General features: G+C 36.6%; 1 protein-coding gene across 1 annotated transcript in view; it reads left to right on the plus strand.

The window, feature by feature from the left end:
* The first annotated feature begins 868 nt into the window (after window positions 1-868).
* Window positions 869-12,515, plus strand: part of ARAP2 (ArfGAP with RhoGAP domain, ankyrin repeat and PH domain 2) — a 184,216-nt gene continuing 172,569 nt past the window's right edge. Inside the window, exons 1-2 of the mRNA XM_055086113.1 lie at window positions 869-939; window positions 11,442-11,500. Of these exons, the coding sequence (XP_054942088.1) occupies window positions 896-939; window positions 11,442-11,500 (103 nt within the window). The 5' untranslated portion in view covers window positions 869-895. The remainder of the gene's footprint in view (window positions 940-11,441; window positions 11,501-12,515) is intronic.

A 12,515-nucleotide genomic window follows, 5' to 3' on the forward strand; every position in this document is an offset into this window, starting at 1 on the left:
AATTCTGAAGGTTGTCTTTTCATCTTCTTTATGGTTTCCTTTGCTGTGCAAAAGCTTTTAAGTTTCATTAGGTCCCATTTGACCACATTTGCTTGGGTTTATTTCTGGGCTTTTGATACTGTTCCATTGATCTGTATTTCTGTTTTTGTGCCAGTACCATACTGTATTGATTACTGTAGTTTTGTAGTGTAGTCTGAGGTCAGGGAGCTTGATTCCTCCAGCTACATTTCTCTTTCTCAAGACTGCTTTGACTATTCTGGGTCTTTTGTGTTTCCATACTAATTGTGAAATTTTTTGTACTAGTTCTGTGAAAAATGCCAGTGGTAGTTTGATAGGGATTGCATTGAATCTGTAGATTGCTTTGGGTAGTAGAGTCATTTTCAAAATGTTGATTCTTCCAATCCAAGAACATGATATATCTCTCCATCTATTTGTATCAATTTTAACTACTTTCATCAGTGTCTTATAATTTTCTGCATACAGGTCTTTTGTCTCCTTAGGTAGGTTCATTCCTAGGTATTTTATTCTTTTTGTTGCAATGGTAAACGGGAGTGTTTTCTTAATTTCACTTTCAGATTTTTCATCATTAGTGTATAGGAATGCAAGAGACTTCTGTGCATTAATTTTGTATCCTGCTACTTTACCAAATTCATTGATTAGCTCTAGCAGTTTTCTGGTAGCATCTTTAGAATTCTCTGTGTATAGTATCATGTCATTTGCAAACAGTAACAGCTTTACTTCTTCTCTGATTTGGATTCCTTTTATTTCTTTTTCTTCTCTGATTGCTGCAGCTAAAACTTCCAAAACTGTGTTGAATAATAGTGGTGAGAGTGGGCAACCTTGTCTTTTTCCTGATCTTAGTGGAAATGGTTTCAGTTTTTCCCCATTGAGGACAATGTTGGCTGTGGGTTTGTCATATATGGCCTTTATTATGTTGAGGTAAGTTCCCGCTGTGCCTACTTTCTGGAGGGTTTTTATCATAAATGGGTGTTGAATTTGTCAAAAGCTTTCTCTGCAACGATTGACATGATCATGTGGGTTTTCTCCTTCAATTTGTTAATATGGTGTATCACATTGATTGATTTGAGTATATTGAAGAATCCTTGCATTCCTGGGATAAATGCCACTTGATCATGGTGTATGATCCTTTTAATGTGCTGTTGGATTCTGTTTGCTAGTATTTTGTTGAGGATTTTTGCATCTATGTTCTGAGTTTGCAAGTGTTCCTCCCTCTGCTATATTTTGGAAGAGTTTGAGAAGGATAGGTGTTAACTCCTCTCTAAATGTTTGATAGAATTCGCCTCTGAAGCCATCTGGTCTTGGGCTTTTGTTTATTGGAAGATTTTTAATCACAGTTTCAATTTCAGTGCTTGTGATTGGTCTGTTCATATTTTCTATTTCTTCCTGGTTCAGTCTCAGAAGGTTGTGCGTTTCTATGAATTTGTCCATTTCTTCACCAGTTTTGTTTATCTTCTCAAAGAATGAGCTTTTAGTTTTATTGATCTTTGCTATCATTTCCTTCATTTCTTTTCCTTTTATTTCTGCTCTGATCTTTATGATTACTTTCCTTCTGCTAACTTTGGGCTTTTTTTGTTCTTCTTTCTCTAATTGTGTTAGGTGTAAGTTTGGGTTGTTTATTTGAGTTGTTTCATGTTTCTTAAGGTAGGTTTGTATTGCTATAAACTTCCCTCTTAGAACTGCTTTTGCTGCATCCCTTATGTTTTGGGTCGTCATGTTTTCATTGTCATTTGTTTGTAGGTATTTTTTGATTTCCTCTTTGATTTCTTCAGTGATCTCTTGGTTATTAAGTAGTGTATTGTTTAGCCTCCACGTGTTTGTATTTTATACAGATTTTTTCCTGTAATTGATATCTAGTCGGATAGCATTGTGATCGGAAAAGATACTTGATACGATTTCAGTTTTCTTAAATTTACAAGGCTTGATTTGTGACCCAAGATATGATCTATCCTGGAGAATGTTCCATGAGCACTTGAGAAGAACGTGTATTCTGTTGTTTTTGGATGGAATGTCCTATAAATATCAGTTAAGTCCATCTTGTTTAATGTATCATTTAAAGCTTGTGCTTCCTTATTTATTTTCATTTTGGATGATCTGTCCATTGGTGAAAGTGGGGTGTTAAAGTCCCCTACTATGATTGTGTTACTGTCGATTTTCCCTTTTATGGCTGTTAGTATTTGCCTTATTGTATTGAGGTGCTGCTATGTTGGGTGCATAAATATTTACAATTGTTATATCTTCTTGGATCAATCCCTTGATCATTATGTAGTGTCCTTCTTTGTCTCTTGTAATAGTCTTTGTTTTAAAGTCTATTTTGTCTGATGTGAGAAGTGCTACTCCAGCTTTCTTTTGATTTCCATTTGCATGGAATATCTTTTTCCATACCCTCACCTTCAGTCTGTATGTGTCCCTGGGTCTGAAGTGGGTCTCTTGTTGACAGCATATATATTGGTCTTGTTTTTGTCTGCATTCAGCCAGTCTATGTCTTTTGGTTGGAGCATTTAATCCATTTACATTTAAGGTAATTATCGATATGTATGTTCCTATTACCAATTTCTTAATTGTTTTGGGTTTGTTATTTTAGGTCTTTTCCTTCTCTTGTGTTTCCTGCCTAGAGAAGTTCCTTTAGCATTTGTTGTAAAGCTAGTTTGGTGGTGCTGAATTCTCTTAGCTACGGTTGTCTGTAAAGGTTTTAATTTCTCCATCAAATCTGAATGAGATCCTTGCTAGGTAGAGTAATCTTGGTTGTAGGTTTTTCCCTTTCATCACTTTAAATATGTCCTGCCACTCCCTTCTGGCTTGCAGAGTTTCTGCTGAAAGATGAGCTGTTAACCTTATGGGGATTCCCTTATGTGTTATTTGTTGTTTTCCCTTGCTGCTTTTAATATTTTTTTCTTTGTATTTGATTTTTGATAGTTTGATCAATATGTGTCTTGGTGTGTTTCTCCTTGGATTTATCCTGTATGGGACTCTCTGTGCTTCCTGGACTTGATTGCCTATTTCCTTTCCCATATTAGGGAAGTTTTCAACTATAATCTCTTCAAATTTTTCTCAGTCCCTTTCTTTTTCTCTTCTTCTTCTGGGACCTCTATATTTCGAATGTTAGTGCGTTTAATTTTGTCCCAGAAGTCTCTGAGACTGTCCTCAATTCTTTTCCTTCTTTATTCTTTTTTGTGCTCTACAGTAGTTATTTCCACTATTTTGTCTTCCAGGTCACTTATCTGTTCTTCTGCCTCAGTTATTCTGCTACTGATCCTCTCTAGAGAATTTTTAATTTCATTTACTGTGTTTTTCATCATTGTTTGTTTGCTCTTTAGTTCTTCTAGGTCCTTGTTAAATGTTTCTTGTGTTTTGTCCATTCTATTTACAAGATTTTGGACCATCTTTACTATCATTATTCTGAATTATTTTTCAGGTAGACTGCCTATTTCCTCTTCATTTGTTAGGTCTGGTGGGGTTTTCCCTTGCTTCTTCATCTTCTGTGTGTTTCTGTGTCTTCTCATTGTGCTTAACTTACTGTATTTGGGGTCTCCTTTTCTCAGGCTGCCAGTTCATAGTTCCCGTTGTTTTTGGTGTCTGCCCCAAGTGGCTAAGGTTGGTTCAGTGGGTTGTGTAGGCTTCCTGCTGGAGGGGACTAGTGCCTGTGTTCTGGTGGATGAGGCTTGTTCTTGTCTTTCTGGTGGGCAGGTCCACATCTGGTAGTGTGTTATGGGGTGTCTGTGACCTTATTATGATTTTAGGCAACCTCTCTGCTAATGGGTGGGGTTGTATTCCTGTCTTGCTAGTTGTTTGGCGTAGGGTGTCCAGCACTGTAGCTTGCTAGTTGTTGAGTGGAGCTGGGTCTTGGCGTTGAGATGGAGATCTCTGGGAGATTTTCGTCATTTGATATTACATGGAGCTGGGAGGCCTCTGGTGGACCAACGTCCTGAACTTGGCTCTCCCACCTCAGAGGCATAGCCCTGATGCCTGGCCAAAGCACCAACAGCCTGTTATCCACACGGCTCAGAAAAATAGGGAGAAAGAAAGAAAGGAAGGGAGGAAGGAAGGAAGGTAGGAAGGAAGGAAGGAAGGGATAAAATGAAATGAAATGAAATAAAATAACGTTATTAAAAAAATTTTTAAAGTAATAAAAAAAAAGAAAGAGAGAGCAACCAAACCAAAAAACAAATCCACCAGTGATAAGAAGCACTAAAAACTGTAGTAAAAAAAAGAAAACAAAGAAAACAAATGGACAGAAAGAACCCTAGGACAACTGATAAAGCAAAGCTATACAGACAAAATCGCACAGAGAAGCATACACATACACACCTCACAAAAAGAGAAAAAGGGGAAAAAGTATATATATATTGTTGCTCCTAACATCCACCTCCTCAATTTGGGATGATTTCTTGTCTCTTCATGTATTCCACAGATGCAGGGTACATCAAGTTGATTGTGGAAATTTAATCTGCTGCTCCTGAGGCTGGTCAGAGAGATTTCCCTTTCTCTTCTTTATTCACACAGCTCCTGGGGTTTGGATTTGGCCCCGCCTCTGCATGTAGGTCGCCTGAGGGTGTTTGTTCTTCACTCAGACAGGACGTGGTTAAAGGAGCAGCTATTGGGGGCTCTGGCTCACTCAGGCCAGGAGAATGTGGGGAAAGCCTGTGGCGGCAGAGGCTGGAGTGATGTTTCAGCAGCCTGAGGTGCGCCTTGTGTTCTCCCAGGGAAGTTGTCCCTGGATCACAGGACCCTGGCAGTGGTGGGCTGCACAGGCTCTTGGGAGGGGAGGTGTGGATCGTGACCTGTGCTTGCACACAGGGTTCTTGGTGGCGGCAGCAGCAGCCTTAGCATCTCATGCCCATCTGGGGGTCCGCACTGATAACCGTGGCTCGCACCCATCTCTGGAGCTCCTTTAAGTTGCGCTCTTAATCCCCTCTCCTTGCGCACCCCAAAACAAAGTGGCAAGAAAAAGTGTCTTGCCTCTTCGGTAGCTCCAGACCTTTTCCCGGACTCCCTCCTGGCTAGCTGTGGCACAGTAGCCCTCTTCAGGCTCTGTTCACGCAGCCAACCTCAGTCTTCTCCCTGGGATCCGACCGAAGCCCAAGCCTCAGCTCCCAGCCCCCGCCCGCCCCGGCGGGTGAGCAGACAAGCCTCTCAGGCTGGTGAGTGCTGCTCGGCACCAATCCTCTGTGCGGGAGTCTCTCCGCTTTGCCTTCCGCACCCCTGGTGCTGTGCTCTCCTTCGTGGCTCCGAAGCTTCCCCCGGGCCCCACCCCCCATCTCCGCCAGTGAAGGGGCTTCCTAGTGTGTGGAAACCTTTCCTCCTTCACTGCTCCCTCCCACTGGTGCAGGTTCCATCCTCTTTTTTTTTTTTTTTTTTTTTTTTTTTTTGCGGTACGCGGGCCTCTCACTGTTGTGGCCTCTCCCATTGCGGAGTACATGCTCTGGACGCGCAGGCTCAGCGGCCACGGCTCACGGGCCCAGCCGCTCCGCGGCATGTGGGATCCTCCCGGACCGGGGCACGAACCCGTGTCCCCTGCATCGGCAGGCGGACTCTCAACCACTGCGCCACCAGGGAAGCACCTCCCCTAATTTTTCAGTTGAATTTGTTATTGCTTGTAGTTTATTACAGATAAATTTGTTAAGAAAATGCCCATACGACTGACACAATTTTATTTTGGATTGCCCTACCCAGGTACGTGGGGAGTTTCTTGCCTTTTGGGAGGTCTTAGGTCTTCTGCCGGTGTGCAATAGATGTTCTTTAGGGGTTGTTCCACGTGTAGATGTATTTCTGATGTATTTGTGGGGAGGAAGGTGATATCCATGTCTTACTCTTCCGCCATCTTGAATCCCCTCTCTATACTATAGTTTTGACTGTCTTGTGGATTTAAAAATGCAGCCATATAGATCTTTTAGTTAAGCTCAGTTTGCTTAACTTTGAGACTTAATCTATGTTGGTACCTATGGTTGTAGACTGTTCATTTTCACTGCTGTATAATATTTCACCATATGGATATATCATGATATCCATTCTACTGTTATAGTTCACATTCTCAACGTCATGTAGTATTTTACATGTAAATGATATATGTGTACACACATGTGTAAACCAGCTTTATTTATATCTAACTTACATGTAAGAAAAAAGACTGATGTTAAACAGACAGGTTGATGAGTTTTGACAAATATATACACCCATGTGACCACAATCAAGATATAGAACATTTTTATCATCCCTGAAAAATCGCCTTTGCACATTGGCAGTAAATTATCCTATCACCTGCATTGAGGAACCACTGATCTCACTGAATTACTTTTGCCTATTCTAGAATTTCATATAAATGGAATCATACAGCAAGTAACGTTTTGTGTCCGATATCTTTTATTCAACCTGATGTTTATGAGATACATCCATGTGGCTGCATGTCAGTTTGTTGTTTTGTCTGTTGAATGTTATTCTTTTGTGTGATTCTCCCACAGCTTCTTTAACTTTTTTATGTTGACATACATTTGGGTGGTTTTTCTTTTCATCTACATGTATGTCTGTTGAATATATACTTAGATGTAGAGTTGCTGTCATAGTATATGCTTATCTTCCACTTTGGTGGGTAATGCAAAGTGGTTCTCATCATTGAGTGGTTATGCTCACTTATGTTAACACTAGCATTGTATGTGCATTTCTTTTGTCTCATAGCCTCAACAGCATTTCGTTATTTAAAAAATTTTAGCCATACAGGTGGGCGGGTAGTTATATTTCATTGCAATTTTAATTTGTATTTTTTGATGACTAATGAAATCGAGCACCTTTTAACGCATTTATTGGTCATTGACCATGTTTCTATCTTCTTTTATGTGGTGCCTTTTGGAGTCATTTACCCATTTTGGGGGAGGGGGTTGTTGTTTTGAATTGCATTTTCTGTGTTTTATAATGATTTTTAAGAGTTATTGATGCACCATGGGTATGAGCCCTTTGTCGAATATATATTTTTTTCTTCTACATACTGCTTTTTTATTCTTTGATGGTGACTTTTAATGAATGAAATTTCTTTAATTTAGTCAAATTTACCGTTTTTAGAGTTAGAATTTTTCATATCTTAAGACACAGAATATATTCTGTTTTATCTTCTTCTAGCTTTATTGTTTGGCCTATCATGTTGGGATTTATAATCCACCTTGAATTGATTTCTAGGTGTAGTTTGAGGTAGGAGTACATTTTTTTTTTAATACCAAGTGGATATCCAAGTCATCTTCTTATTAAAGACATGCTTTGCTCATTGCTCAAGATTGACATCTTTGTTTTAACTTAAATGAATATTGGGTGCCTTTATGCCCATTCTACTTCACTAATCTATATATCTGTCCTTTTATCAGTAATGTAGTATCTTCATTACCATAACTTTAAAAATAAATCCTGATACCTAGCAGAGCAAGTCTTCTCACTTTATTCTTCAAGTGTCTTAGTTATTCTTGGTCTTTTGCTTTTTCATATAAATTTTAAAATCAACTTGTTAAATTCCACATAGATACCCACCCCTGTAACTCTTTTGATTGGGATTGCATTGATTCTACAAATGAACATAGGCAGTGTTGGCATCTTTGCAGTATTCAGTCCTCCATATATTCCTCCATTTAATTAGATTTTCTTTAATTTCTCAGGAATGATTTCTCAGGACTGAGTTCTTACAAATCTTTGTTAGATTTAATCCTGGGTTTTTATATTTTTCTGATACTCTTGTATATGGTATCACTTTTAATATTTCATTTTGTTTGCTGATATTTGGGAATATAGTTTATATTTTATGTATCAACTCTATGAACAGTAGGTTTGCTAAATTCATTTTTAAACAATTCTTTGAGGTATAATATTTGCATAATAAACTGTACCAATTCAAAGCATATAATTTGATGGGTTTTGAAACATGTGTAAACCTATTAAATTATCACCACAATTAAGAAGTGGCAGTTCCATCAACCCTAAGCATTTCTTAGTGTCCTTTTATAGTCCATCCGTCTTTCACACTCCCTTATAGAATCATATAGGATATACGTCTTTGTGTCAGGCTTCTTTCGCTCAGCATGATGATTTTCAGAGTTATTCATATTATTATGTTTAGTATTAATTTGTATCCTTTTACTAGTCCCCCCCCAAGCTTGGTAGTAATCCCTTAGGTCCTTATACCACCATTTGTTTATCATTTACCTGTTGATGTACATTTAGTTTGTTTTAAGTTATTGATTATTGAGGGTAAAACTGCTATGAAGAAAGACCAGAAAAATTTATTTCCCTGAAATATGTTTTCAATTCTTTTGAGTTTCTACTATTGGATAGCTGGGAGCTTAAATTAACTTTATCAGAAAATGTCAAGCAGTATTCCAAAATGGATGTACCCTTTTACATTCCTGCTGGCAGTATTTAAACCTTCTATTTATTCAACATACTCTCTAACACTTGGTATTTACAGCCTTAAGTTTATCCATTCTGATGAGTCCGTATTTATTATCACATTTGTGTATCCTCTTATAAAGTGTCTATTTAAATTTTTGTCCATTTTAAAATTGAATCATTCCTATTAATAGATTGTAAGTATTCTTTTTATATTTTGGAAACAAGTCATTTATCAGAAATATGTGACAGCATAAAGGTCCGACTTTTTGGGGAGGGTGGTGGTTTTTGTAACTTATTTAAGAAATCTTTGCATACTTAAAGGTTGCAAAATTTTTCTTCTGTTGGTTTCCAGAAGGTTTAGAGTTTTAGTATTAACATTTAGGTCTAAACTGCATTTCAAGTTAAATTTTGTATATGGTATGAAGTAATGGTTGATATTCATTTCTTTTGTTGTTGTTGTTGTTGTTGTTGTTTGCGGTACGCGGGCCTCTCACTGCTGTAGCCTCTCCCATTGTGGAGCACAGGCTCCGGACACGCAGGCTCAGCGGCCATGGCTCATGGGTCCAGCCACTCCGCGGCATGTGGGATCTTCCCGGACCGGGGCTCAAACCCATGTCCCCTGCATCGGCAGGCAGACTCTCAACCACTGCACCACCAGGGAATACCCATTTCTTTTTTTAAATTGAGCTATCCAGTTATTCCAGCAACACTTGTTGAAAAGACTATCCTTTCCCCATTGAATTGCCATGACATATTTTTTCAAAAATCACTGGACCATAGATGTGTGGGAGTATATGTGGACTTTCTGTTTAATTCCATTGATTTATATGTCTGCCCTTTCACCAATACCGCACAAATTTGATTGCTGTAGTTTTAGACTAAATATTGAAATCCTATACTATAAATCTTCCATATTTGTCTTTCTTTTAAATATTCTGACCATTCTAAATTGTTCTTATTTGTATGTAAATTTTAGCATCACCTTGTTAATTTCTATAAAAAAGATCACTGGAATTTTGTTTGGGATTATGTTGATGCTATATATCAATATGTGGAGAATTCACATCTTAACAATATTGAGTCTTCCAATCCATGAACATGATATATCTACTTATTTAGGTCTTCTTTAATTTTTCTCAGCAATGTTTTAGAATTTTCAGTGTGCAGATCTTGCCCATATTTTGATAAATTTACCCCTTAGTATTTCATGTTTCTTTATGCTATTGTAAAAGTTAAATTTTCAAACTATTTTTCCAATTGTTCATTGCTAGTATTTAGAAATACTATTGATTTTTAAAAATATTTCCCCCTATCCTGGTACCTTGCTATACTGACTTAGAAGTTTGAGAAGCTTTTAGGTAGATTTTTAAGGATTTTCTGTTGATTAGATACAGATTTCTGCTTATAAGAGTCCTTCCTTTCCAATCTGAATGTTTTTTATTTCTTTCGCTTGTTGCACTGACTGCAACCTATGAACTAATGTGTATAAAACTAGTGAGAACCCACCTCCTTGCCTTATTTCCAGTCTTAGGGAAAATGATTCAGTCTTTAATCTTTGATTATTATGTTGGTTTTTCATAAATGCCCTTTATTAGGTTGAGGAAGTTTTTTCTATTCCTAGTTTGCTGAGAGTTTTTGTCATGAATGGATTTTGAATTTTGTCCATTGGTTTTTCTGAATCTATTGCTGTGAGAATGTGATTTTTCTCCTTTATTTTCTTAATTTGGTGAATTATATTAATTTTTCCATGTCAAACCAACTTTGCTTTCTGGTGGTAAATCTCACCTGGTCATAATATATTATTCTTTTTATGTATTGTTGGATTTGATTTGCTAATATTTGTTAACGATTTTTGCATGTTATGTTTATGAGGAATATTTGTCTAACATTTATCTGTTGTTTTGTTTTTGACTGGTTGTGTATTAGTAATACTGGCCTTACTGAATGAACTAGGAAGTAGTCCTTCCCTCCCTATTTTCTGAAAAGGTTTGCATAGAATTGGTATTATTCCTTCCTTAAATGTTTGGTGGAGCTCACCAGTGCAGTATTTGGGCCTGGAGCTTTTTGTGGGTAGGTGATTAATTACTGAATTCAATTTTTCTGATAGAAAGAGGGATATTAAGATTTTCTATTTATTCTCATGTCCTATTTGATCATTTGTATCTCAAGGAATTTTTCCATTTCATCTAAATTGTTGAATTTATTGGCATAAAGTTTTTCTTAATAATCTGTAATTATCCCTTTAATGTTTGTAGGATTTGTAGTGGTGTCCTCTCTTTCATTCCCGATATTGGTAATTTGTCTCTTCTGTCTCTCATTCTTATTTTCCTTCCCTGAGGTTTATAAATTTTATTGATCTTTTCAAAGAACCAGCTTTTGGTTACTATTATTTTTAAATTTTGTTTATATTCTATTTCATTGGTTTCTGTTCCTTTATATAGATATAAATAAATAAATAACTACAACTACATATAGATAGTCTTTCCTATAGTTACTTGGGCATATTTATATTTAAGAGAAATTAAGGACACTGTCCTGATCCTTATATTTAAATGGAAAAATAGAACTCTTTCATATGGTAGTAGGTATTCATTACCTTCTGTTTCCACAGTGTTTTCCTCTGACATTGCTGTTATGTTGTATTCTAATTAATTACCTGTAGTATTTCTCTCTCAAGGTTGTGAGATCTTTGAGAAAAGGTCTTATGTATTTTCAAATTATGCTTAGAGCCAGACAGATTTTTTGTTCAATATTGTAAAGCTAAAGACAGTAAAAAATCGTAAATACTTGGGCAAATATGTTCCTTTACTTTTGTGAATTATAAATGTAAGAAGCAAACATTTGTAAAATCCAATAAAATCTCTTCCATTAAGGCTATTTAAAAAAACACAGTTATGGAATTTGGCCATTGTATTTGTTCATTAAAATCAAACTTATTTTTGAATATTGGTTTTTGTAAAAAAAAAAAAAAAAATATATATGTGCCTACAATTAATCCTTTACTCAAGATGGTAACATCTATTTTTACGTATTTTATCTATTTTTCCCTTTGCCTTAAGCTATTTCCGTGAGAGAAGAAATGTTCCTACCTCAACTGGAAAATCTATGACACAGCAAAGTGAGTCTCAGCTTTTTTAAAGTCTGTAAATTAGTTAGTACTCATTTGATACTCTTACATGTGTTAAAATCATGATCAAGAAGGCAGCCCACCTGTGGAATAGGGAATAGTGGGAATAACTGTCTGCCAGGGTTCATAGTACTCCAGACACTTTGAAAGGTGAGTGAATGAAAGACAGTAATATATACGCAGACTCCTGGAAATTTGCACATGCTAATGTAAAAAGATTTTTTTACCCAGGCTTCATTTATCATTAACCACAGTCGAAAGCATTTAACTAAATTATGTGGTTTGTGACAGTCTGAACTACAGGGTGTAAATTTATGGAAAGTAATTTTGCCATGGTAACAGGAAAGGGCTGACATTGCTCTGGTCAACTGCTCATTGACAGAGGCTTTTCTTTCCTTTTGAAAATTCTGCTTGTACAAGTTCAGGAACATTCTTCTCAATGCTGTTAGCAAACACTTGACTACTGAACCTTTAAAAAAATTTGCCACAGCAGAAAACGCAAGTGTTGAGAATTCTTTCTTGTAGATCGGTGTAATTCAGGGATTGTGGAAATTCTCTTGAAATAATTTACTTACAGGTGCATTGGTAGTTATGGCATTAGGGGGGATTATATGAAGTGGATTCTGGCATTTTGAATGCTATAACATGTAGCTGTTATGTTAGTGAATTTTAATGATCATTTGTTTAAAATTATAATAGAATTAAGATTAATTTTCTGCCATTAAAACTAACCTCTTATTTAGGAATTAACATTATAAACACACCATGACAATTTCCATTGTATGGGGAAATGTGCTTACTTATATTAATGTGGATCCTGTAGGTTAGCAAGGACAAATGTGACACATCACACTTTAAGAAACAGTGAGTATTGTGTTTTGGTTGTGAAGTGAGGGGTGTATACATTGAGAAAATCATGCTTAGAGTTGATTTGAGGGTAAGAATTATGAGCAGAATTTTGGACTCTCAGAGAATAAAGCTTAAGTTGTTATATTGCTATAAAATA

Source organism: Physeter macrocephalus, chromosome 7 (assembly GCF_002837175.3).
Source record: "Physeter macrocephalus isolate SW-GA chromosome 7, ASM283717v5, whole genome shotgun sequence".
Lineage (NCBI taxonomy): Eukaryota > Metazoa > Chordata > Mammalia > Artiodactyla > Physeteridae > Physeter > Physeter macrocephalus.